Source organism: Sceloporus occidentalis, unplaced genomic scaffold (genome assembly GCF_023333645.1).
Source record: "Sceloporus occidentalis isolate IW3139 unplaced genomic scaffold, rSceOcc1.0.p SCAF_5, whole genome shotgun sequence".
Classification (NCBI taxonomy): Eukaryota; Metazoa; Chordata; class Lepidosauria; order Squamata; family Phrynosomatidae; genus Sceloporus; species Sceloporus occidentalis.
Window position 1 is genome coordinate 144,387,017 of NW_028316985.1, and position 27,816 is coordinate 144,414,832.

Here is a 27,816-nt window from a genome sequence, read left to right on the forward strand (position 1 = left end):
GGAGATCTAGAATGATACACACATTCTGTTTCACAAGCCACCAAAGGTCTCTTTCTGACGTACACACAGCTTACCTTTACAAAACTCATACGGATAGTGCACATCTTAGTGAGTTCATACACCGTTTCAAAGCCGTGATTCACTGACTGTGCCAGAAGTTGAGCAAACTCTTGGTTATTGAAGATTTTCAGACTGCAGCCACTTGGAATTTTGCAAACTGTGGTTGGGTGGAAGCCATGATGATAATTGCAGTTTCGACTTTGCACAAATATACTACTGTCGCTAAGGCACTCTGCATAGACTTCACCACCAACATAATAAAGGTGAACTCCTACAAGAGAGAGAGGACAGGTTAGATTTATGCTGAAACTGAGACACTTCAGATCAGCACAAATGTTCTAATGAATAACTACTTCGCACAGTGTAATAATAAACTGTGTATCTGAACTAAAGAAGTATGCTAACTACAGGTGTAAAATTTTCTTTTCATATTTTGATTCTGGCAAATGTTCTAAATTCTGTTTTGACAATCTACACACATCCAGGGATTTAAAGGATTTTCTTAGTTTAAAAAGTAAGGTTTAAAACTGCATCTCCTGGCAATATAAGTATATTTGTTTGGGATCCTACAGGTATTTAAGAGAACCAGGAAGTAAAATCACACCTGTTAACCTCTCAATATAACTTTGTGGGATCACAAATTTATTTATAACTGGGTAAGATCACTAGTTTTTTATTTTCAATTTTCAATTGAACGTTAGTTCAATTTTTAGTTTCTATTTAAGTCTTTTTTGAGGGAGGGGGAGTTCTATATGCTCAACAGAACTTTGAAATTTACATATGTATGTTTTTAGCAGAACCAAAAAAACAAGCAAGTGACATTTGAAATATTTTAAACAAATTTAAGAATAATAAGCCTTATCAGACCTCTGGTCTCCCAAGTCCACTTACCACTTACCACTTCATAAGAAAACAGGAAATTCCTATGTGTTCCTTATCTATAGACCTTATGGACTAAAACAGCGATATTGACTCAATCAAATAAACCAGAGGTTTCCTTAACCACTGCATGCACTAATGGACTTTGCCCTGAAGAAATGCCAGCTGTGGAATTAGAATCATACTGTGTAGTATTTGAAACACTGGACTTGGGAGACCAGAGTTCAGATTCTCCTGAATCTGTGATTTAAAATCTCTTGAATCAGCCACTTTAAACCAGCCTACCCTCCCTCATAGGTCAGCTGTGATAAAATGAGAAACACCATCAAAGCTTGGAGAAGTTTTTTTTTCTTCTGGATTACACCTCCCAATGGCTAAATTAGCAGGAGGATTTTGGAAATGGCAGTATGACCTCCAATACTTTTCCAAGCTCTGGATAGCATGAGTATCAACTTGAGGTCCCCGAAGAAAAGACAGAAAGTTAAGTATATAAAATCAAATTGGGTTACTATTGGGCCTTAAAACAAGCCTTGCTAACACCATGTTACCAAGGCTTGTTTCCAAAGGCTGATTAACAATGCTATTTTATAAGAGTCAGAGAGAGGGAACTGTTAGGAAAAAGAAATTAAAGCCTTGTTCTGAAGACCTTTATGGCCTCTGCCATACACTGAAAGGTATGGCCTGAATAGTCTAGATTAAAGTACCAATTGTGGATATTTCCTAACTGTGTGCTACACATAACAGGAAAAGAAACTTGTCTTCTGTGTAGTTAAATTATCTGTCCTATCCTAAGATAGGGGGATCTCTTTCTTGTTCATATATTAAGCTAAAGGAAAGTTGCAATACAGCTTGAGAAGCAAAATTCAAAATAATTTTCTATGATAAGCAGCTGGGAATTTTTAATATGAACAATTTTTCTTCCAGGCCAACTAGAAATCCAGATGTATCTCCATTAAAAAATAAAATAAAAATAAATGGAAAATGTTTCTGAATATCCAAGTCATACTGAAAGCCAGACCGCTACCAATTTATTGAGTCCTTTAAAAAGGAGGCAGCCTGTCATCCATTTATATAGTTTGGGCAATTCACGCAAAACTAGTAGCCGTTTCAGAATTGTGTGTATGTGTTCGTCTATTCCTCTATAGTTCTATACTAGCACTGCCCAGTTCTAAATTGAGCAGGCAGGCAGATCAGCCCCTCTTTCCCACAATGAATCCAAACCCCCTTCCTCTACTCTTTTGCAAGCTATATTAGTACTCCTATAACTGCACCAGGGAGCCCACTTCTCAGAGCCTACTGTAGTAATGGATCCAACTGATTAAAAGCTTGGTTATTTTTCCATAATGAAAATAACAGCCAACATGGAGTAGTGATTTGAACGTTGGACGATGACTCTGGAGACCAGGGTTTGAATCCCAACTCACCCTGGAAACCCAGTGGGTGACCTTGAGCAAATCACACTGCTTAGAGGAAGGTAACGGCAAAGCCATTCTGAACAAATCTTGCCAAGGAAACCCTGTGATAGCATCACCAAAAGTCAGAGATAACTTTAAGATACACAACAACAACACAACAGAAGAAAATATTCCAGTCTGAAGATTTGCACTGGCCTTCCCCAAATTGGTGTCCCCCAATATGTTGGACTCTAAGCCCAATTATACCCATCCAATATGCCATATGGCTATATTGGCTGGGAACATGGGAACAGTAGGCCAATATAACTGGAAAGGACCATGTTGGAGAAAGCTTCCTTGTACAAACTTGTTCCTATAGCTTGTTCAAAAGTTCTCTGTTTATAAAGAGACAACTTTGTACATACACTGGAGTGTGTACCTCTCAATGAAGCCTCAAAGCAAAAAAGATACCCCTCTTCCATTCCCTCTCAAATAGGAGCAAACCCAACAGTACCTTTACCAATATGCCGCCTGGTATTCTCAATGGTTGAATTCCGATTAACGTTAGAGAGCAGCCCAAGGCAAAACCTGCTCTTGGTGTTGGAAGGATCAGTGAAGCCATCCACCAACACACTTGTGGAAGAGGCATGAAACGCTTCGCCAACACGATTGTTAAGCTCATAGTAGACAATAGAGCACCAGTGTTTTGGCTCTTCATAAGCGACTGCCTGAACATCTGCGAAAGAAGAAAAACAGAAATCAGTGACACTGGAATTAATGAGTTCCTGAGCTTTAAAGTTTTCTTTATTTATTTTCAGTGTGTAGGTTTTGGCTTTGGATCACTGAAGAAACAAAGGGGATGGGGAGGAAATCTGGCAGCGCAGCTGCTAATTAGAAGTCATTCTCCCAAAATGGCCCATTATACAATGTGTTTGAATTTCACCAACAATACAATGAAAGCCTCCAAGCTGAAGAGTGGGTGGGTGGAAATGTAGCAGGTATATGGGCAATCAATGCTACATTTCAAACTTTACAAAGTGACAATATTTTAAGCAGGTTAAGAGATAGTATGGTGCAAGGGTCACAGATCTCTTCAAACTGAAGAGATCTGTGCTTGAATTGTCATCTGTGCTAGAATAAAGGAGTTATTTATGTTATGCTAAGATCCTTAGAGAGTGAATGGAATAGAAGTAAAAGGAATAAAAACACACACTGTATGGACCAACTCCAGGCAGCAGATATTTAAAGTTCATTATTCTTTTAAAAAAGAAAGACATACACTCTCATAGGAGAAACAAGGTGAATACTTTTTCCAAGAGGGTTCCTACTGTAATATATGTCCACCATTAAAGAACGAAACCTTAGCGTTTTTATACCAGCCTTCCACAATTCTGAATGCTGTTATTTTGAACTACAACTTCCATCATCCACTGGCCATGCTGCCTGGGAATGGAAGGAAATATAGTCCAACAACACCTGGGAAATCCCAGTTGTGAAGGGAAGTTTTGGACATATTGTTTGCCTTTTACATCATTTTAATTGAGTAAAATAATAAAAATTAAGAAGGTTAATCACTAGGTTGGTTAATCACTAAGTTACTTTTAATTGGAGGAAAATATTAACACATTTCCGTTGTTAAACACAACTTAACACTGTTTGGACAAATAGTTTGCATGTAATGGTAAATGACTCTAGAAAGACAAAACTATGTCTTAACCCGTTCCCCAAATCTACTTCCAATACAATGAAAGAGAACTTAATTTCATTGGAAGTCTGCTTCATCTCTATTATAGACCTAAATCAATATGGCAGTGGCAAAGGTTGATGGGAGTTGCAGTCCAAAATCATTTGGAAAATCATCATCACTTCTAAATGAAATTCAACACGGAGAAATGTAAGGTACTGCACATAGGGTGGAAAAATGAAATGCATAGATATAGGTTGGGTGACACCTGGCTGAATGAAACTACATGTGAAAGGGATCTGGGAGTCCAAGTAGACCACAAGTTGAACATGAGTCAACAATGCGACGCAGCAGCTAAAAAGGCCAATGCAATTTTAGGCTGCATCAATAAAAGTATAGTATCTAGATCAAGGGAAGTAATAGTGCCACTCTATTCTGCTCTGGTCAGGCCCCACCTGGAATATTGTGTCCAGTTCTGGGCACCACAATTTAAAAAGGATGTGGAGAAACTGGAGCATGTACAAAGGAGAGCAACTAAAATGGTGAAGGGTCTGGAAACCATGCTCTATGAGGAATGACTTAGGGAGTTGGGGATGTTTAGCCTGGAGAAGAGAAGGTTAAGAGGTGATATGATAGCCCTTTTTAAACATTCGAAGGGATGTCATATTGAGGAGGGAGCAAGCTTGTTTTCTGCTGCTCCAGAGACAAGGACCCGGAACAATGGATGCAAGCTGCATCAAAAGAGATTTCACCTCAACATTAGGAAGAACTTCCTGACAGTAAGGGCTGTCCGACAGTGGAATACACTCCTTCCTCGGAGTGTAGTGGAATCTCCCTCCTTGGAGGTCTTTAAACAGAGGCTGGATGGCCATCTGTCGGGGATGCTTTGATTTGGATTTCCTGCATGACAGGGGGTTGGACTGGGTGGCCCTTGCGGTCTCTTCCAACTCTATGATTCTATGATTCTATGATTCTACTTTCAAGAACTTCTACTTTCAAAAACTTTCAAGAACTTTGGAGCACTAAATACCTGGGGCTGTAATGAAAAGAATATTAGAAAAAAATTCCTAAAAATTAAGATAAAAATATAAAGAGGGGAACAATAGGAAATTAAAAGGAGGAGGCTTTCCAAATGAGTTTAAACTATTTGATAATAAGAATGTTATTATGCTATTATTTTTTAGATTGTATGCCATGGGCAGGTTTACTTTACCCATTTTATTGTTTGTACAGCACTGTGTAAATCTGCAGCACTATATAAATAAAGCATGATGATGATGATGATGATGATGATGATGATGTGAGAACCAGCATGGTATAGTGGTTTGAGCATTGGACTACATTTCTGGAGATCAGAATAAAATTCCTTACTCAGCCATGGAAACTCACTGGGTGATTTTGGGCAAGTCATATACTCTCAGCCCTAGAAAAACACATGATAGGTTCTGCCTAAGGGTTGCCATAGGTTGGAAATGACCTGAAAGCACAAAACAACCACAACTAAGTAACATCTTATCATACTGAAATAATGAGTCTAATGAAATAATGAGTTAAAGACTAACAAACCTATTATGGCAAAAGCTTCCTTGGACCAGAGATGAAGCAGGCTCTTCACCATGAAGGTTTATGCCAGAATATATGTCAATCCAGATGCTCCAGATTGCTCACTCCCCATTACTAGCTCTGCTTATTAGGACTGCTGGAACTTAGAGCTGTGGAGTACACAACTTCTACCTCTAGTTTAAAACCTTCTTTAGAACTTAAGGGTGAGCCATTTGTGACTTTCCAGATGATTTTGGGCTACAACTCCCATCAACTTTTGCTAATACTGTAATGCCTTATGCTGGCAAATGCTGGTGGGAATTGCACTATAAAATATGGACTATCAGAAGCTGCCCATTCTTGCTTTAAGAAGAGCCAAGATAGACCAGCTGTTTCTCTAACTGGAAAAGCCCATTCTTCCGTTTCTCCATCCCATAAACAGTTAGACACCACACTTCAGTTTAGTACAGAAATAACATTGACTTCTTTATTCTAGTCTAGTGTTTCTTAAACTATCTGCGGTGGGATACTGGCAGAATCCCTCCCCCCCCAATAGGGACCAGCACCATATTTGTTTTCACTGACTACAACTATTTTTTTATTTCCTGGAAACTTACTTTAGACTGGCATTTAGTATGGACTGGCATTGGTCCACAGACCATCATTTTGAGTAGCACCACTATAATGTCCTTAACGTGTACTAAGAATAAGGCTGGTATGAACTAGGGAATGTAGGCCACACAATCTCCCTTGTCTGCAAGTGTTAACAAAAAAGCAGGAAAAGATATCAGCGACCCTGTGGGACACTTTCAGGACACAAAAAGATTAAAAGAGTACCAAAAACAGAATAATTATGCTGTCTATAGTGGTATTAAAGCACCCAGAAACCAATTTCTGGCTTAACTAAAAATGAGACAAGGGCTGAACAAAGTTTCTATCTGCACTAATCCAATTAATTGATTCCTTACAAGAGCTCTGTTTTTCATTTCAATAATTCTGCCTACTTGGGCCAAAACAAACAGAAGTGGCTAGGAGTATTGGTTACACTTGTTTCTTGCCCTTTCTTTAAGGAGCCCATCCTGCATTCCCCCCCCCCCCCCAAACTACACTATAGGATTAGGGAGAATGAAAGAGACAAGCTCTTGGGGTCACCCAGTGAGTTTCATGGCCAACTGGGAATTTGAACCTAAGTCTCTTTAGGCTTAGATCTGACAGCAACCCAGAGCTTGAAAATGTTGTTTTTGGATGATAACTCCCAGAATCCCCGAACTAGTGGCCCATAGTGACTGAGAGATTCTGGGAGCTGTTGCCCCAAAGGTAATTCTTCCCAGCTCTACATCAACCACTATACTGTAATGTTCCTCTACAGTAGGTAAGAATTTATGTATATATTTATTTAAAGTATTTCTGTATTGCCTTCCAGCCCACAAGGGCACCTGAGATGATGAACAATTAAAAACAAATTAAACCAATACAAAGATAAAATTATTTTTAAATGCATTAAAATAACCATTTAGAATGCCATTTAGAACGCCTAAAAGCAGTCTAAAAACAATTCTAGAATCCAGTTTTGACACCATTAAATCAGCAATTTATTTATTTATTTAATTTCTATGCTGCCTTTTTCCCAGAAAATTTCAAACACCAAATGCCATGCAAAACAGCACTGTTTTGGCTGCCCATCTGAAAAGAGATGAGAGTGTAATTATGCATGATCCAGTGTAAAGATCCAATGCAAAGAAATAATTAACAATAGTCATATGTACAGTTTAGACTATCAGAACCAGATTATAAAGATTAGATTTCGATTAGCCTGTAACAACTAAATGGAAGGGGAGTGGCCAGTATCTAAGTCCAGCCATTACATCTAAGTCCAGTTCACTTATTATCAGGGATATACTAAGAAGTGCTGATGCAAACAAGCTGTGGCATTTTTAATCCTTTCAAGTCATTGTAAGGCAGCCTTTAATTATTAGTAAGTGGGTGCACTCTTCACAGTAAGATGCCAGTAACTATTAAAACTACGCAGTTTGCCCTAGTTCTCAAACTCAGGAAGAAATCCTGCCAGCTGGCCATTCCTGCAGAATGAAATCATATCTCTCTCACACAGATTTCATACTAACTTCCTCACATTTGCCTTAAGTCATGCAGAGCAGGTGCGTTTTGTCTCTCCATTTCCCAGCATGAGCCAACAATAGGAGTTACCCAACATCACTGACAGGATGCAGCTTGTTAAGTCAAATCTCTTAAGACTAACAAATCTTCACAAAGAACAGGCCTCTAAACATCTGCAGCTAGACAGCATTTGCACTGAGGTTTACTGCTAGTGCCCCTTGGTAAACATGAACTGCAGCAGACCTTTCCAAAGGGCTATTAAACAAACAATGTGACTGTATGTATCAGGTAGAAGTAGGGGAGCAGAGGAGTGAGCTCACAGAATTAAGGGAAACAGGTGTGGGGTAAACAATGTCAATATAAAGGAAACCAGGACAGTTTTTCTCTCTAAAAAGGAGGGCGAGGGAGGTATTGGGGGGGGGGGTTAATAGATCTAGAGGGAGCTTCTGCTGTGTTAATAGCTGTATTTGCTACCAGCAGTCAGACCTCCTGCCTTTCCACTCCTGTGTTCTTAAGGGCGACCTCCTTCAGCTGTCCAGCACATGCCTTTTCCTCTCTCTGAAGGAAATATCTAACCCAAATCCACAGAGAGGGGGACACAGAGAACTGCCATTTTTAGCACAGAAATACTGTATGTACTCAACTATAAGTCGACCTCATGTATAAATCGAGGGCAGGCTTTGGTTCCAAAAGTATGGGTTTTGATATGACCCATGGATAAGTCAAGGGTAAAACTAGGGGCATGTAGCAAAGGATCTAAAAGATGAAGCAAAGGAAAATGATGCCAAAGAACTTAAAAAATTCCAGCAGGCAAAACTGTTTGTGTTCACACTACAGGCTGGATGGATGAGAGAGCAAAGGCGGGTTGGTGCTTCCAGGAACGATTATGGCCTTGCCTTTGATCAGGAAATTTCATTTTTTTACAAGAGTTAAAGTACAGTGCTTTCATTGACCCATGGATAAATCGATTTAGGATTTTTAGATTAATTTTTTGACTAAAATTTCTAGACTTATACATGACTTGATTAACCTTGTTATGCCTGGATACAGTTACTGGACTTAGAAGTGCTGCTACTTTGGATAGGAACACAGTTTTGTAAAAATACAAGAAGCCTAATCCGGTCCCTAATCCAGCCACTTTAAAGTGCTATTACAGATGAAGCTGTTGTGATCACAGTCTGAGATGTCACACTGGACAACACTGTGGCAGCAACTATGCAACCATGCCATACAACCTGGAGCCAATTCAAGCATAACCCAGCATTATGTATTTGGTTAACCTTGCTATGCCTGGACATCTTTCCCAACCCCACAGACACTAACTTGTTGCAGCCAGAATATCCAAACAAACCCTTATTAGTCAAGCTACACACACATTAGTTATTGCGGAGACTAATAAAGAATGCAAGAGTTTCAGAACAATATATATATATATATAATATTTACAAAGATAGAATGTGTGCAGAGAGTCGACTCAGTCAAGCATAAACACACATAAATCTGTTTACTGTGTGCAAGAACGACATAACCTAAACAGATCAATGAAATGATCAGAAGATAAGTGTTTCCAAGTGCAACCTTGATTTATAGCACAAATTAAAAGTTACCCCAGCCAAGAGGTTGTTGCCCTTATCTTTCACATACAGTGTTCTGAAGCGGTTCATAAGGCTGAGCAGTAGCCAAGTAATCCAGGTGGCTGCACATCTAATCTTGATGACATAATCTGCACTTTGTGCCTGAGTTCCTGTCTCAGCCATCTGCTTGCAGTTGTGGGTTGAACGTCAGCATTCACTTTGGTTGGCATACTGGTTTTCAGAACTTGTTCCCAGGAGTGTCTGAGGGAGTACATCTACAGATATGTGCTCCAGCATATGAAAGCAGCATTTAAAATCATCTACAACTACCAGCCCATTAATATGTTTATGCAATTACTACATTTTCTCACCAGTCATACATACAAATAATATATATGGTGTGTGTGTGTGTGTACATATATATAAAGGGGAGGAAATAAACTTTCACCTCCTCTGTTTACTTCTGGAGGAATAGAAGGTGCCATCATGTTGGTGTCCATCGGCTGTGACCCATCCTGCGTCATCTGATCTTCTGGAGGTAGGTAAGCAGGAGGAGGAGTATCAGCTAGGTGTTAAAAAACACACACACACAGATTGTTTCATCTTTGTACAATCACATTAAATAAAAAATGCTAAATTAGATCAAGCTACAATCTGCACCCATTCATGACCCACTCAACTTGTTTTTCTGTCTCCAGTTTTTTAGTTTTGGCCAGTGAATCTCCTTCAACTCTTAAACAATCACTCTACAATTTTCTCTTGGAGGGACGAAGAGAAGCATATAGAAAACAAGTCACTCTACATGGGGGACAAGGACGGGAAAAATGATCAGTAGAACGGCTATCTTTTAGAAGCATGACTACTATTTTAAGTAATTCAGCCCGGTACAGAAGGGCAGAAAGTGCCATCGTCGGGCCAAAATTAGCATGTAGCAACTGCACGCTCCCAAACCCTAGTGTGTGGCGGCGCCATCATGGCAGCCTCCAGTCCACACAGGGGCCACCATGATGACACAAGCACTGTGCAGTGTCCAGATCCCACTGGCAGGAAGTGGCGTCATGGCAGTGCCCTTTCTTGTTTGCAGCACTGCAAAAAAGCTGCTCTAGGCAGCTTCTTTTTGCCAGCACATTGGTGCTGCAGTGTGCGGCTGGCGCAGCACCAACTCAGGGCAAAGACGGGCGGTGTGGAGCTGCCCATCTGTAGAGTCCATTAATAAATAATAAGAATCCTACAAGAATAAGATTTCAGGCAATAAGTCATGTATATTTCTTCTGTTCTTCCTGTTCTGTCTTCCCAAACAGGCACATTTCAAAAACAACTGTTGTCCGTTATACTGCCACCAGAGCACTAAACAATACTTAATGCTGGTTTTGTACCAAATTAAAGATGTTTCAGGTAAGGAAAGCAAGGAAAAACAATTTAAAACAACAACAATGAATATCAACTAGAAGATGAACAATGCACATTTTATACCTAATGTTGCAATTGAGCCCAATCTATTCCCTAGAAGCCAGAGTCAATAGATTTAAGCCATAACTAGATGTACAGATGAAGAACTGTTATTGACTGATATACAAATAATGCTTAAATAACAATAACACTTCTACTTTTTAGCCATTTTTAAGTCCAGAATTATAATAATTCAATATGTTATGCATTAGTGACAAGCGAGTACCTTCTCACTTTCATTTCACAAACCAAAACAGGCAGGAGAGATCTGTGAGAACTGAATAAGCAGCTACCTTAAGAAAGGGTCACAGCAACCTCCTTGGGCAGTAAATTCACACTGTTCTTGATTACCTGCTCTTTTTGGACAGAGCAATCTTCATCAGAGGCACCAGACAAAAACAAGGTGAGGCTTCCATCCAGAGCCAATGTGAAGTTTAGGGCTTGTGTTGTTGGTTTTGTTTACTACCCCATACCTCCTATTGGTCATATGAGTCAAGTGCTGATTTTATTCAGTTGTCTTACAGTGAAAGTGAAATATTTTAACAAGCTAATAACTAACTAGTTGTGGCTATTCAACATTTCATTCTACTGCCTTTGTTACTCTAAACATTACAGCTAATTCCAAACTTGGTGGTCTAATTTTTAGCGGTTGGTTGGCGAGGAGCATATTACAATCTGCCCTTTTTATTCACGGATTCAAGCATCCACAGCTTGAAAATGTTTTAAAAATATATACATTCAAAAAAGCAAACCTTGATTTTGCCATTTTATATAAGACACACTATTTTACTACCCCACTGTATATAATGGGACTTGAGCAGCCACATATTTTGTTATCCACAGGGGGTCCTGAAACCAAACTCCTGCTGTTACCAAGGGCCCACTGTACTCCCTTGTTCCAGCAGTCTGCCTTGGATGTCCATCATTTTGTCATACAAATAGATGTGTCAGTTTTGATCAAGCACCACATAGCTTGGCCACAACATAGCCAAAAGAACAGCTCATCCTGTATGCTCTCATGATCTGCCAACAGCAACTTTTTAATACCATACATTTTAATACATGCCATCACTGATGACAAAAAATGCATGAAAGAGCCATGGATGCTCCTTAATTTTATAGTTCTTTTTTTGAAGACAGAGCAAAAGGCTGAGCTTCTAACAATTAGTTGCTGTGCAGAAAAGAGATTATATGCTGTTGGCTCAGAGCTTTTGAAGTCTGAGTCTTGACAAATGGAAAATTTAAACATGTCATTTCAAATGTTCAATAGGTAAAAAGTTGCCACCATTGTCCCAAATGCAACCATGATAAAACTGTGCTTTCAAGATGATAATGTGCACCCACATTTTATTGGCATAAGCAGCCATTTAAAACACCCAAAAGCAAGCCTCCACACTGCCAACTGTTGCCTTGAATTTTATAAGCTAACAAAAATAGTATTCCATCATCATTTTCAACAATAGAACTTTCACTCTCTTAGTGAAAGCTTACCTGGCATCTGGAAAGGACTTCCTGGATCCGAGCTGGCAGGCGAATGAGGATAGGTGCCACTACTGCTTCCAGGGGAGTTTGGGTAGCTGCTGTTGGGTGAATGAGGAAATGGATGGCTGTTGGGCTGCTGAAAAGAGTCTGGAAAAGTAGCGTTGTGTGGCATATGAGGCTCATTTTGCCCCAGGTTGCGAAACTGAGCCAGGAGACTATGCTGAGGGTTGTATTCACTGTGCCTAGGAACAAGCACTGGAGGAAGAACTGGAAAGGGGGGGGGAGAGAGAGAGAAATAGGAAGATTGAAGCCTTTATTCACAAGACCACAATTATAGAAGACAGGCAGGCTATTCTGTATATGGATGCAATAATAATTACACATGTGGTAGATGAGGTACTCACATTCTAGGAATAAGGAGGTATATAAAAGTACACTTTCCTGTATCCAATTACTAAATAACTTAAATTCTTAGTGGACACATTGACTGTCAGAGTCCCAAAGCTATGGCTCAGTTTTCACAGCAGCTGAGAGAAAGGTGGTTGAGGGGTGCCCACAAAAGAGAAGAAAGGGAGCTTGCTGCCTAGTCATTTTATCCATGAAACAGTGTTTTATAAATTGATTGTCAGCGTTAGTACTTTTAGCATATTTGGCATCTTTCTTACTACTTCACGGTTTGCAAGCCAAAATTTTGCTGATGAGGAAATTCTTTTGAAGACAATGATAGCACTACATAGACCATGAAAAGAGCTAAGAGACAACAGCTGAAAGTTTATTTTTAACTTAAGCAATGGACTAGAAGATTAACACTGTTTCACTTTCTATGAGTTTGCTTTATTTCTGAAGGGCTTTCCAGCATTATATTGTGCAGTATCTATGCTTTAGGGGACACTACAGAACCAACATCCAGGGTGGATTTTATCCCTTACTAGAGAGTAGGTGGAGTGGTGAGTCTTATACAATTATGGGACCACTTAATCGTTTTTAAAAAAAATTACAAAGGGAAGAAGTGTCATGTATGCAAATGTGAGAACCATTCAGCCAATCCTGCCTGTGTTAAATCTCTCTGATGTTAATAGGACTTAATTTCAGACCTCCACAGGATTGCAACCTGAATCTTACTTCCTTGGCTTAGCATCTCTGCTCCTGGAGATCTAAGCAGAGCCAGAACCCTGTGAAGCTGGGTTAGATCCAGGCTTACATCATGCTTAGAACAGACCCAATAAAATCCACAGGACTTAAACAGATTATGATTAAGTCTCATTAATTTCAGTGAGTCTACATAAAGCATAATTTATCCTGGATCTAAGCCAAGCCTGGATTCAAGTCATTTATCTTTTTTCCCTATCACAAAAGCCATCTGTAGAGAAATAATATAACAATGGGATTCAAGTTTTCTTTTGTATCCCTCCTATCCTAGAAAGGTGTCATAAGAAGCTCTCATGGTAATATTAATATAGGGAGGACGGCCATGTCGGCAGCTATTTCCATAAGGCCCGAGACTGCTGATGCTAAATACATATTACATTCTACTCTGTCCTTTGAAATTACTCTTTTGAGGGAGGTTAACAACTTAGACAAATACGACAACAATAATGCCAACTAAAATTGGTTTTACTCTACTGCCAATTATAAACAGAACACTGAACCCAAAAAATAACATGGAAAAATCTCAGAGCGCAGGGGGAAACATTACCAATCCCCTCCCCTGCTGCAGAAAGACTATGTTTTTGTTTTGTACTGAAAAATGGAGCTTTGCCATGGCATGTAGTGGTCTTGGATGAGGCTATCAAGAGTATATGTCTCCATCATGGGAGCAGAGACGAGCAAGAATTGTGCTACAGTAGTGCTGAATTTTAGAGGAGATAGAATGAGTACAGAAAAGAGCATTGCCAACCTCTCCAGCTTCAAGCTGGAGACAAAAGACCAAGAGTAGCCATGGTAGAAGCAGAGGTGCTCATATCAAGCCCCTTAAACCTTGCATTTCTCCAGCTCCTGGTGTGAGTTGAGGAATTTTGTTTAGAGTTATATTGGGATTCACAATCAGGCACTGGCAAGAAAGATCTAACTGATGAAAAGGCTGTGGTACAGAGCATGGTCTCCATGTTCCTGCAGAGGTGCAAGAGCATCAGGAATTACAGGGTAGCCCAATTTTGACAGCTGCATATTTGACCAGTCAGATTTTCTGGTGTACAGGTGTAATGCGAGTTTGATGGGAAAGAATACTCAAAAGATGGGACACCACAACCAAGACAGCCCTCTTCCCCTGTCCCCCCCCCCCCCCGCCTGTCAACTTATGGCAACCCCATGAATTTCATAAGGTTTTCTCAGAAAAAGAATACTCAGAGGCATTTGCCAATTCCTTCCTCTGAAATATTACATACATGTCCTTATTTTAATTCCTTCAAAAAATTAAAATGTTGCATCTTCTGTTCCTCACTTTTTCTAAACACACTGGCCTCATTGAAATGAACTAAATGAAATGAACTAACACTGAAATGAACTAATTCTCTCCCATTCATGCTCATGTATTAAAACAATGGCATATGAAATATTGTTCCAAGTCATGCAGTTCACTGCTTTTCTCAAATAGCTGGAACAGAGTTTGCAGCATGTCTTTAGTATATCCACTTCTGGATTGCTAATCAGACTTTCCAAGGGCACAGAGGCATTGGATTTTCCACATAAACTACAGACAAAGGCAGGTCAAAAAGGGAGAGTAACTTTTGGTATGATTTTTTTCCCCCTTAACAGCTCACACTCCACAAAACACTAATTTAAGATTTTCCCACAATGTGCATGTATGCAAACACAGGTATTAAGTTTTTCTTTCATTTTTAAAAATATACTACATTCCCAGCACAGTTCCTCAGTATCACCAAGAACTCTGTGTTCAGAAGGCAAAGCATAAATCAGTACTCACTTGCGCCTAGAACTGGCAAGAGGTTTTGATATGGATCTGCCTTAAAGGATTACAAACTTGTATTCCAACCTACTAATGTAATCTGTAGGGAAGTTTACAACTAATTCTTGGGAAACCGCTAGTTAGTCTTAGTTAACAATTGATAGCAACTGGATTTAGGCTAGAAATGTTACTCTTTTGGACTACAAATGACTGGCAGATTTTGAGTACTGTAATCTAAAAGGCTATATTTTCCAAACCTCTTCCTGGATTGAGATGAACTACCAGTCCCCCCCTCCTTTTTTTTGTGGGAGTTTCTGTACCTTTTAAACATACAGAAGAGGGACATCTTCTCTGGGTATAACCTCCCTCATTAGTGCGCTAGGTTTCCTTGCACGCACTGAATCCACAACATCATTAAAGTACACAGACAAGCCTTTCAATGGCTTAGATCTCATGACAGCATCCTTAAGGGACAGGGCAACCTTCTCTCTCACCCCATGAAAAGTCTGCCAACAATTATTCAGGGAAAGCACACTGTGACTATGACACACTCTCTGTGTGTGTGTATGAGTGTGTTAGAAGTTAGCTTGATCAAGTTAGACACCTCCACTGTAAAAAAATAAATTGCCAAAATTCAGCACTGCAGGGAAGGAGGCTGATCTCAGAGGTAGCTGCCAGCCCAGGGGAAGGAGCCTAATTGAAGAGACAGCATGAGACTTCTGCTCTGTTGAGCCAAGCACACCTGTTGCTACAAAGAAATCAAAAAGCAGAGATCTACTCTTTGCAGGGGCTGCAAGACTCTGGAGAATACAGCTGAGATGTGTTAATTCTTGCCTTCCTTGAATTGCAAGGAAAGCTCTGCAACGGCTGCAGTTGGATTCTTGCATCATCTAGAGCAGTGATTCCCAAATTCCGGCCTTCCAGGTGTTTTGGACTTGAGCTCCCAAATCCAGACCTTTGGCCAAGATGACTAAGATTTCTGGGAGCTGAAGTCCAAAACACCTGGAGGACCAAAGTTTGGGAATCACCATTCTAGAGCAGTGGTTTCAAAATTTAAATTTCCAGATATTGTAGATTACAACATCCATGTCTGGCCATGCTTTTGGCAGCTGGTTCAATGACATTTGGGCAACTGGGCTTAAGAACCACTCATCTAGTGCAATGCTGGCTAAGATTTGTGGGAATGATAGTCAATAATAGTGATGTTTATTTATAACACCATTTTGAACATTTAGGACACAATTTTGTTCAATCCTGATCTTATATAATTCTGTAGACTATCCTCCAAGCCTTGTTCATCTAGTGAAAACGACTAAACATGTTTTGCTGTAAAGAGGAATCGGCCTGAAAAGGTTGAGGTCAGTTGACTATTACTGGAAAAAGGTGGTGTATGTGTAAGCCCAAACTTAATGTTGTAAATGTTATGGATCGCCAGAACTGCAGGCCTCTACTTTAACTAATTTGTGATTGATGTCTACTGGAAGGTTCTGCAGGAATGTTCTGAAAAGTTCCATGTAAGACTATATTCGGGGCCTGCAGCTGTTCTCTCTTTATAGCTGGTTGCGCTAAGCCAGTGGTACTCAAACTTTTTATCCCTTTATATCTACATGCGTACGTTGCACCCCAACCCACTCAACGTAGTATATGAATAAAAATATTTTGTTCATTTACTATGTGTATCATTTGGACATTCATGCATATTCATATTTTAACATTTTATAAGGAAATGATATAATTGAAATTATAATAGTTTTATTTAAATTAATTCAAAAGTTAACTCAATGCATGTGTAAATTTTACACATTAAAACATTTGGGAAGAGGAGGAGGAATCAGGGCCTCCAGATCTTGCGCGCACATACAGGGTCCTGCCCACTGTTTGAGAACCACTGCTCTCATAGAATTATAGAGATGGAAGAGACCACAAGGGCCATCCAGTCCAACCTCCTCCCATGCAATAACTCTCGATGAAAGCATACCCAACAGAGGCCATCCAGCCTCTGTTTAAAACCCCTCCAAAGAAGGAGACTCCACTGCACTTCAAGGGAGTGTGTTCCACTGTTGAACAGCCATTACTGTCAGGAAGTTCCTCCTAATATTGAGGTGGAATCTATTTTCCTGCAACTTGGATCCATTGCTCCAGGTCCTGTTCCCTGGAGCAGCAGAAAACAAGCTTGCTCCTTCCTCAATATGACATCCCTTCAAATGTTTAAACAGGGTAATCATATCACCTCTTAACCTTCTCTTCTCCAGGCTAAACATCCCCAGCTCCCTAAGTCGTTCCTCACAGGGAATGGTTTCCAGACCCTTCACCATTTTAGTCTTCCTCCTTTGGACATGCTCCAGTTTCTCAACATCCTTTTTGAACTGTGGTGCCCAGAAATGGACACAGTATTAGGTGGGGCCTGACCAAAGCGGAATAGAGTAACAGTATCACTTCTCTTGATCTAGATTCTACTCCTTTAAGCTGTATCTGTATGTGCATATAATAAAACCTGGGTTACTGATCCTCTATGTCTCTGTGTTTGACCTCTGAGCAAAAGTCCTCTTTTGGGAGGGGGCAGGTTTGCTCTCATTAGGGATTCCCACTTTATCTTGTACCGTGTTATTGCCTAGCATTTTATCTTTACAACACGTTGACCAACTCACAAACATGGTACTTATCTTGTACAAATCATTGTCCCTCGTTATGCATTTTTCCTTGCAAGGCACACGTTAACAGCACAGCTGATGCACCAGCATGCATGTTATCACCCTTCAACTACATGTAGTGTGTAACTGTTCATATCAACCCAAATATGGGTCCTATCTACACTTCAGGTATCTAAACAGATTCAGTCACTTGCACAGTCAATTCCAGTCTTACTAAACAGGTTAGGTATGTGGTTTATGATTAAATTATGGTAGATTGCTCACATCTAGCTGAATTACACATAATGTTAAACAGATAGCATGCAACTAGAAATTATTTTCTTTTTCATTAACTAGTATGGACACAGGGGTCTGATCTCTACCAAGTGCACACCACACACGTGGAGAGATAAACATCCAGAATTTTAAAGCCTAAATTTAGCTATTAAATATGGGACAACCCTTCCTCCATTAATGTCACTGCAGCATCTCCTGCATGTAAGGTGAATTTTAAGGAAAGTTTAAATCTCCTCTATTGATGCTCAGCAGGAAAAATGCAGATTAGGACCTTACACACATCTTTTCATATAAAAATTAAAATCTATGTTATGTGTTTATTCATCTTCAGCTTCCTTATTTTTGAAAGCTGTACAGTTCAGCTCAAAGACCAAACTGCTGTTTGCCTATTTATTGGGATTTCTGTCTTATGGTTCACTTTTCTTTGTGAATGGACCATGAAAGTGCTTTTCTAGTTTAGTGTTGAAGGGGACTAAGCACAATTCCTGAAGTCTACTGTACAAGTATTATAATGAATCCCTTTAGGTTTCTCTCCAAGAATCCTCCTCAAAGTGCCTACAATAGAAATAAGTAGTTTGTGGGCCTGCAAATGTTGCTGGGACTGCAACTCCCATCAGCTTTAATTGTCAAAGCTAGTAGTGAAGGATGCTGGAAGTAGCAGTCGAAAACAGCTGAAGGGTCACGACTGTGTCTCTTGGGATGACAAAGACTTGGGACTCAGTGTGATAAGACTATGTGCATTAAAATATCCAAGAACACAATTCACTTGTTTAGGTGTGAAGTATGGCAGGTCAAATAATATTGGCGAGGGGAGGCCTTTTCATCCTTATTTTTAAGTTACTGTGAGTTGGAAATTCTTGATGATCTATTGCAAAATCACCTGCAGATCTGCTGCCCGTGCCTAATTTAGGTCACCTAAATTTAAATTCAACCAAGACTGTTAATTCAATCTGTATCTCTCTGCAACTGAGGACAACTTAAGAGTAGCTAATGTGTGAAAACTGTCATTTAGGGGCAAAACAGACCAGCATGAAAAGGCAGCTTTCAGCTGGCGTGGGGGCGTGGCATACAGACAAAGCATGCCCCCAAGATGCCCAAAAGTCATACCAGCCATCAGACATGGGGTGGCTTTTGGGAGCTTCAGCAATGTGGCGTTTACACATCGCTGGAATGGCTTGAAACAGCCCATGGGCTGTGGTGAGACAGGAAAAGCTGCCTTTTGCCAGCGTAAAAAGGAACTGATCTTTGTGTGTGTTCGTCACAGCTCCAATCTATCTTTGAAAGGGATGGCTTCAAGCCGTCCCTTCAGGGCTGTCTGTTTTGGACCTAAGTCTACTTTTCTTTATATTTCCCTCAGAGCAGCACAAGCTTCTTGCTCATCCTTGTTCTTCATAGTATCATCCTCTCTCTCCCCTGTCATGTCTATTACTGGCCAACATTCCCTTCCAAAAATAATGCTAGGAGTAAGGGAAGCCAACACACAACTGGTCTATTCACTCCTACTCTTCAAGTATAGCCTTGCCAGCTGGTCAGAAAGAGTCCAGGGAATATCAAGTGGTGTTCTTCCAGGTTGTGAGATAAAAGGACAGACTTGATATTATCCAGGCTCTGTATGAGGTTATGTAGCCTTTTGTGTACAAAGGTTTTCATGCTTCTCCAACAGTTTTCAGCAGCAGCTGCATCCTGTTAATTTCTTAAAACAAAAGGTTAACTGAGGAATAGGGAACCTGTGGTCCTCAAAATACTGTTGGACTGGGATTTCTCTTGCTGTTAACTATTGGCTGTCCTGGCTAAAACTGATGGGAGTTACCACCAAACAATATCTGGAGAGTCTCATACCACACAGTCTGCCTTAGCCCTAACCTCTTCATTGGATATTATAAAATGGTGATGGTAACAATGACAACAACAACTTTTTATTCGTCTCTCCCCATGGACTGAGGTGGACAACAATAAATTAAAATATAATATCAGTTAAAAATAAACTAGTTATGTTTGTAAACATCAGTTTAAAAGAACATATAAGTCCCAAACTATCAGTCCATACTTTTAAATTAATAATTTAAAAATAATCTGGATAGGCTTGCCATTTTAAATTCAGAGAGCGTATTCAGCTGTTGAATCTCCTCTAATAGGTCGTTTCACAGTCTTGGGGTGGATAAAGAAAATGACCTATGGATGTCAGTTGCCAACCTAGTGAAGTAAATATCCCCTAGAGGAACTGGGTGTAATGGGTGGCTTATATGGGAGGTGAGACCATAGGTAGCCTGGACCAAAAGTATTTAGGACTTTAAAGGTATTAGCCAACACTTTGTGCCTTACCCGGAAACTAACTGGCAGCCAGTGGAATGGCTTTAATATTATGTAATTTGATCACTCCTAGATGTACCAGTAATCAATCTGACTGCCATGTTTTGAATTAACTGAAGTTTCCAAACTTGGTACATCATGTTGCGGAAGTCCACCCTTGAGGTTACCAGTGCATGCACTACCATCTTTAGCTCCACCAGCTCTATAAAGGGGCGCATCTAGTGTAACAGCAGAAACTGATAGTAAGCACTCCTGGCCGCCACATCTAGCTGAGTTGTCATTTGGAGTGATGGATACAGAAGAACTCCCAGGTTGGGAACCTACCCTTTCAGAGGAAGTATAACCCCATCCAGGACTGGTTGGTACACCCCCAAACCTAGGTTGGAATCCTTGATGGTAAGCATCTCTGTCTTGTCTGGATTCAACTTGTTTTTCCTCATCCAACCCATTATCAGAGGAGATACACCATCCTTAGTTGAGATGTTTTGAAGGCATGAAGAAATATATTGGGGTGTCATCAGCATATTGACAGCACCCTGCCCCATGGCCCTGGATTATCTCTTCCAGCAGTTTCATGCAGATGTAGAACAGCATCGGGGATAGAATGACACCTTGCAGTGTGCCATATAACACCTCTGTTTTTGAGGAGGGGAACTATTTAAACACAGTGCCTCCAATTTCCACACCCCTCAGGCACTCCATGGGGATAACATGTCAGATGGTATTGAATGCCACTTGGAGGACCAAAAGCACCAGCAGAGATATATTCCCTGTCAATGGTCAGGCAAAGATCATCCACTAAGGTTACCATAACAGTCCTTCTCTGAAGTCAGTTTGAAATGGGTCTAGTTAGCCGTGTGGCTTAGTAGTTTGAGTGTTGGGTTTATTTCCCAGGTCGACCATGAAACCCACTGAGTGACCTGGGTCAAATGCTCACAGCATCCAGGGGAAAGCAGTGGCAAACCTCCTCTGAACAGATCTTGCCAAGAAAACCCCATGGCAGGCTCGCCTTAGAGTCCGAAAGCAAATAACAACAACAACAACAACTATCATCAGAGATTGCCTGGAGTTGGGATGCAACTGTTCTCTTGATCACCTCGCCCAGAAAAGGGGAGATTTGATACTAGCCTATAGCTGTTTATGTCCAAGGGATCCAGGGATGGCTTATTCAGAAGTGGTCATACCATCGCTTCTTTTAAACAAGAAGAAAAACTTGCCTCCCTGAGAGATGCATTAATAATATACTGCAACTGAGATCTAACTGCATCTCCTTCCTGGACAAAATCATAGTCACATAAAATAGCACTGAGCTAAGCTTAAACTCAAGCAGCAGAGCCTGAAAATGTAGCTTTTTTGGACTACAGCACTGGCCACTTCCCAAGCTCTGAAAAAGACAAAAGCTCTGTGGAAGCTGAAATGTTACCATGACTAATACTACTGCTAGATAGTAGGAAAAAGCTCAATTGAAATAAAGTACTAATCAGCCTAATACCTTTGGATTTATTTGGTCAGAACAGCAAAAACTGTGAGGAAATCTACTTGCTGAACATCCTGAATATTCCTGCATGTTTTCTGTTGTATCACCATAAATAAATATCCTCCCTGGCCGGTCTCTTAGCCCACTAGGATATGGATCTTCACTCTAAAAGATCATTTGTGTGTGTGTGTGTGTGTGTGTGTGTAAACGCGTATGCTAATGAAATATTTATATTACAAATCTTTTGAACTTTGCATTTTATTATGCACCTTTAATGTAAATGGATTGTCATCTATTAAGCAATGCAGAAGCTCTGGGTAAGGTCCTCTGAAGTGACTGAAATTGTATCCTTAGTAGCAAATCACCAATTCAGTGTGGAAGTTGCTATGCTGAAGTGGAAGCTAATGTTGAATTCTGACAACTCATTCAGAGTTAATGCTGAAAAGGAGAACTCAAAATGAACTTCAGACTTTCTTGTTTTTACAGCTGAACTTACACTTCAGAAGGCTAGTCCACTAATAACCATTTTGAAACTTTTGCACACCCTAGTCTTATGCCTTTACACTAAGAAGCAGGTTTCAAGTTGGGATTCATGAGGCTTGTCACCAGAAAGCCGTGTATGTAGTCAAACATTATAGTAAGTTCTGCTATAATGCGATAGCTGCGTTCCTTAAAAAGTCAGTTTATAAAAAACCATGCTCTAAAATACAGTTGACCGTATGTATCCACAGAGTCTTTATCCATGGATAAAGGCGGGATTCTGTTTTTGTTTTGTTTTTTTTAATATAAGGGACACCATTTTATTATATTGTTGTATTTAATACAACTTGAGTATCCATGGATTTTGGTATCCATGGAACCAAACTCTAGTGGATACCCAGGGCTGACTGTAACAGGACTTATGGGAAAATTAGTTAGGTACAAATCTCAAAAAATATTACTTGTTGCTAAGATATTTAATTTTTCTGAAATGTTAATGAATAAATTTTAGTTATAAGCATAAATGCTGACCCTTACAGTTGAAAAACATGTGGAAGTATTTATGGCCAGGCTGGGAAAAAATACTTCCCCAAGCCTCTGGGCCCTACACACAAAGTAGAGTGAGCCCCAATACTTTAAACAGCTGTTAACACTTGTATCTTGACACAGACTAGCCTTGGCTTGTCGCAATGGTCAAACGTTGTGCAAATGCTTCCTCTCCCTTGTTCCCATCACTCACTCATCTCAGCTTAAAATCTCATCCCTTACAAACACCCTCCCTCCTTCCATCCACCTCACTCACTCCTGTCCCAGCTTAAATCTCATCCCTAACTTACAAATGCTCCCTCCTACCCTCCTTCCATCCACTTCACTTTAGTTTTGACCTACAATGTCATCCCTCACAAATGTTCTTACCCCTGTTTCCATCCACCTCAGTCACTCCTGTCTTGACTTAAAATCTTATCCTCACAAACACCTCATTCACTCCTGTCCTGACTTAAAATTTCATCTCTACCTTGCAAATACTCCTTCACCTTACTTCCATCCACCTCACTTCAGTTCCTCACTTCTCAAACTCATGTGGCTAACAAACTGAACAGCTAAGATGAGGGAGGTTGGGTTGCTGCTTAATAGTTGAGATGTGGAGAAGGGCCAGTTTTGAATGCTCAAAATGGAATTATGCTTCAGCCAATTGAGAGTTAATAATCCTGTATTAACTAGTCATGTTACTGCCAATTCACATTGTAAAAACATGTGTAATAGCAGAACTAAGTATACATACATGTCATAGGTTGGTAATGGGCTGGATGAGGGAAAACAAACTCAAGTTGAATCCAGAGAAAATGGAGGTGCTCGCGATAGGTACCCCAAATCCGGAGACGGAGCTTTGTCAACCAGTCCTGGATGGGGTCACACCTCCCCTAAAGGACGAAGTTCGCAGTTTGGGAGTACTCCTGGATCCATCTCTACAGTTGTCATCTCAAGTAGATGCGATAGCCAGGAGTGCTTGGTACCAACTTCAGTTGATACGCCAACTGCGTCCCTACCTGGACAAAAAGGACCTTAAAGCAGTGGTACAAGTTTGGAAGCTTCAATTGGTTCAAAATGCAGCAGCCAGACTGGGCACCAGTCTTATTACCTTTAAAGCCCTACATGGCTTGGGCCCGAGTTACTTGAAGGAACTCTTCTCCCTACACAATCCGCCCCACACTCTCAGAATATCAGGGGAAAATTTATTAGAACACCATAATTCCAGGCTAACAACAACTTCTCATAGATCATTTACAGACGCAGCCCCCAAATTATGGAATAGCTTACCGGAAGAGATCTGTCTTATTACCATCTTAGATGACTTTAAGAAGGCTGTTAAGACAGATCTCTTCCGGCGGGCTTACCCACCTGACCTCTTATAGGAGATTTTAAGATAAAACGCTCTACTCTGGTTATAACACTAAGTTTTTGGATGTTTCTGGTTGTTCAGATGATGTTTTAATTTAAAATTATATCGTTAGTGTTTTATTATCTGTATTTTTATACTTGTATTTTACTATTTTATTGATGTAACCCCACCTCGATCCACAGGGAGAGGCAGGAAATATAAATAAAAATTATTATTAAATTATTATAGTTACTCTGAGTGATGCATATGCATTAGAAATGCAGGATACAAACTTTAATATGGAAAACAATAAATTAAATTATATTTTCTGTAAAACAGTACTGAAAACAATGATCCAAAACACACTGCACAATCAACATTGAAGTAAAATAAATGAGATATGAGGCTGGAGAAGACTAAACAGCAGGAGCACCATAGCAGCCAACTCAAAGGTAGAAGTGGGAGGCTGGTGGCAAAAAGACGTGAGGCTAGTGACAGACTGAGAATCTGTAAAATGGCAAGAATCCAAGAGTAGTGCTCAATGCTAATCCATGTCTCCCATAATTTCACAGATCTTTGAGTCTTTCTTCAGACTTGCGTCTCCCTCCAGCCTCGCAAATACAGTATAGGTGCAAAAGCTACACAATGAAGAAAGCAGACATACACTTATGTGAGATGTGGTGCTGGAGAAGAGTGTGAAGGATACCGTGAATGTACTGATAGACAAACAAATGAATAGTGGAAGAGATCAAGTCTGAGCTATCCCTAGAAACTAGGATGACCAACTGAGGCTGTTGTACTTTGGCCACATCATGAGAAGGCATGTCTCAATAGAGGGCAGTAGGAAAAAAGGTAGACTGCATACCAGATGGATAGATTCAATCAAGCAGGCTGTGGCTACACGCCTGAAGGAGTAGTTGAGGACAGGAGATCTTGAGGATGTCTCATCTACAGGGTTGCCATGAGTTCAGGCCAGTTAACAAATAATGGGCTATACTACTGTACTTATGCACTCCAAAATCTAAAAAATAAAATAAAAAAAATCCCAACTGTGAAACGCTTCTGGTCTCAAGAATTTCAGATTAGGGATACTGTACAAGTATTTCATAGAGTTAGTCTGCTATAATGATGGGCTAGCCATCCATGGACTGGAATTCCTACGAATCACCCTATCTCATATTAGTCAATGTCAGCATGTGCACACAGCCATACCAACATAGGAACATGCACAAAACCACCCATGACTAATATGGGCTTCAGCTACTGCACTTTTCCCATCCACGCATGGGAGGGGGCATAATAGAACCCCCATAAATAGGAAGGATGCACTGTACTATGCAGTGTGCCTGCCCCAACAGTGGGCTTGCCATCTGTGGATTTGAACATCCGTGGATGGCAAGCCCCATTTATTTCAATGGCCACGTGCACATGTGGCCCTGGGAGAGCAGTTGGGCACAAGGCCATTGAATACGGTGGGACTTGAGGTCCCACAGTTTTTGCCCTCCACAGGGAGGGGAGTCTGAAATGCAACCCCCATAGATGAGAAGGGCCCACTGTACTTGCTTAAGTGTTTATCTGTTTTGAAGACAGATTTCTTTGAAGAGCCAAAATGCAGAAATATTTTTGTGACGTGATACAAGTATTTCATACAATACTTGTGTGTTTTGAAGACAGATTTCTTTGTATCCAAAGTTTATTTTTCACACAAGAAAATCTGTTCAAGAGTTATTCTTATTGATTATCCTAGCTCAGCACAGCCTGATAAAGTTCAGACCATTGTAACTATAGACAAAGTGTATGTGACAGAAAAAAATCAAAAGCACATTGTACCTGCTATTTATGTACAGCCACCTGAACCTAGAGCAAGAGTGAGCAACCGGTGACAAATTGTTACAAACTGCTTGGAATCCTTACACTTCTGCATCCCTGACCACTGGTCATGCTGGGTGGAGCTGATAGGAGCTAGATTTCCAACAGCATCTGGGTAGCAAGCATGTGTCCAAACCTGGTCTACAGGAAATACAAATTCAGAGCAACTCCTGCAACTCCCCATATCCCTTCCACCTTTGAAATTTATGCATTGTTTTCACACCCATCCTCATGATTCTCATCTCAATAACCATTGCTCATCACTACTGAATGAACTGGTGTAGCTGGAGGAAGAGCTGAAGAAAGGTACTTAATAGTTGTTTATTTCTTCTCTTCTTTTCTAGTTTTAAAACACTTCTTGTTCCAAGACTTCAGGTATGGATGGCTACAATTTTTAAAAAAAATATTAACCTGTCCATTACAAATTTTCCCCCTTTCTTGCACACCAAAACATTCTCTGTCATGTATTCTGCTCAAAAACAAACTTTGTTTCATCCTTCTAATCAATTATCAGAAAATGAGGATTGCCTTATTTCAAGGAAAACATTAATACTCACCCTCTTAGTATCCAGTGGGCAACAACAGCAAAAAGAAAGGTCAATGCAACAAGTTACCCACTGCCTGGCTCTTTCATGGCACATACAAGGCAACCAGAAACCAGCTGTATCTTCAATTGCTTTAAGCCTCCATCAATCAAGTGTTCCAGAATTTCCACATTAATCGAAGGGAGGGATTTTTAGACCAAGCAGCATTACTCCCAGCTGTTTATCAAGATATATAGTGCACCCGCGTCATATGCGGACACACTATGCGTGGTTTTCAGCATATGCTGGAAGCCGTGCGGGAGCAAGTGGGGGGCAAGGGGCGGCACATCCCATTTAGATTAATGGGGCGCATGCCCAAGGTATGTATGCGCAACTGCGACACCGCCACATACACAAGCCCCATTACTTTCAATGGGGCTCAAGCATACGCGTTTTTTTATGCAGGGGTGGGGGTGGGTCTGGAATGGATCCCCCACATAAAAAAAGGGCGCACCGTATATTGTTTTGGGAAATTTGGCTCAACTTAGTTGCAATCCAGACTTTGCCATTGAAACCCCACCCCACCATAACCACCTTTTCACTTGGTTGGGAAGAACAATCCTACAGCACAAAAAGGAAGTTTTTGTATGACACATACATTCCAAGGATACTTCCAGTTTCTCCTTCTAGCACTTGGTACATATGCCTTTAGCACTTATATGCAGAGATCCTTAATATTACAACTCTCTGTTAAACAACTGCTGGATTTCTCCATGCCAAGAAATCATTAGCAAAACTCTGCTACTGAGGGAAGATTTGGAACCCTGAGATACATATGTAAGGAAGCTATAGTATGGAAGGATATAGCTATATTAAGGAAGTTGTAAGGGATCTATAGCTCTTAAGTAATGCATAACTCCAATTAACTAAAAATGTTGCATAAAGTTTAGCAGATGACTTGAACAAATTAGCAGAATTGCCACTTTGGGTCCTGCAATGGGAGAAAGGTGGGACATAAATTAAGTAAATAAATAAAATTGCTTCCTTCTTCCTCTGTCATTTAAGGCTAAAAGTTGTATTTTAACTCTCATGAATGTGACTAAAACACACTTTTTTTTCTAGCAGCTTATATTACTAACTTAAAATACAGACACAATGGAAAGCTAGCCTGTGAGGAGTTGACTACATTAAGTGTAATTACTTGGAAGATTGAAGCATCAAGATATTCAACAGGTCTGAGTGGGTTCTGTAAAAGAGAAAAAATAT

General features: G+C 40.2%; 1 protein-coding gene across 1 annotated transcript in view; it reads right to left on the reverse strand.

Annotated features, from left to right (window-relative positions):
- The window catches only part of SMAD1 (SMAD family member 1), a 57,006-nt gene that overhangs the window by 3,757 nt on the left and 25,433 nt on the right, over nt 1-27,816 (reverse strand). The window contains exons 3-6 of the mRNA XM_089525732.1: nt 12,189-12,446; nt 9,697-9,813; nt 2,848-3,069; nt 75-331 (exon numbers count right to left, since the gene is read on the reverse strand). Coding sequence (XP_089381858.1) covers nt 75-331; nt 2,848-3,069; nt 9,697-9,813; nt 12,189-12,446 — 854 coding nt within the window. The remainder of the gene's footprint in view (nt 1-74; nt 332-2,847; nt 3,070-9,696; nt 9,814-12,188; nt 12,447-27,816) is intronic.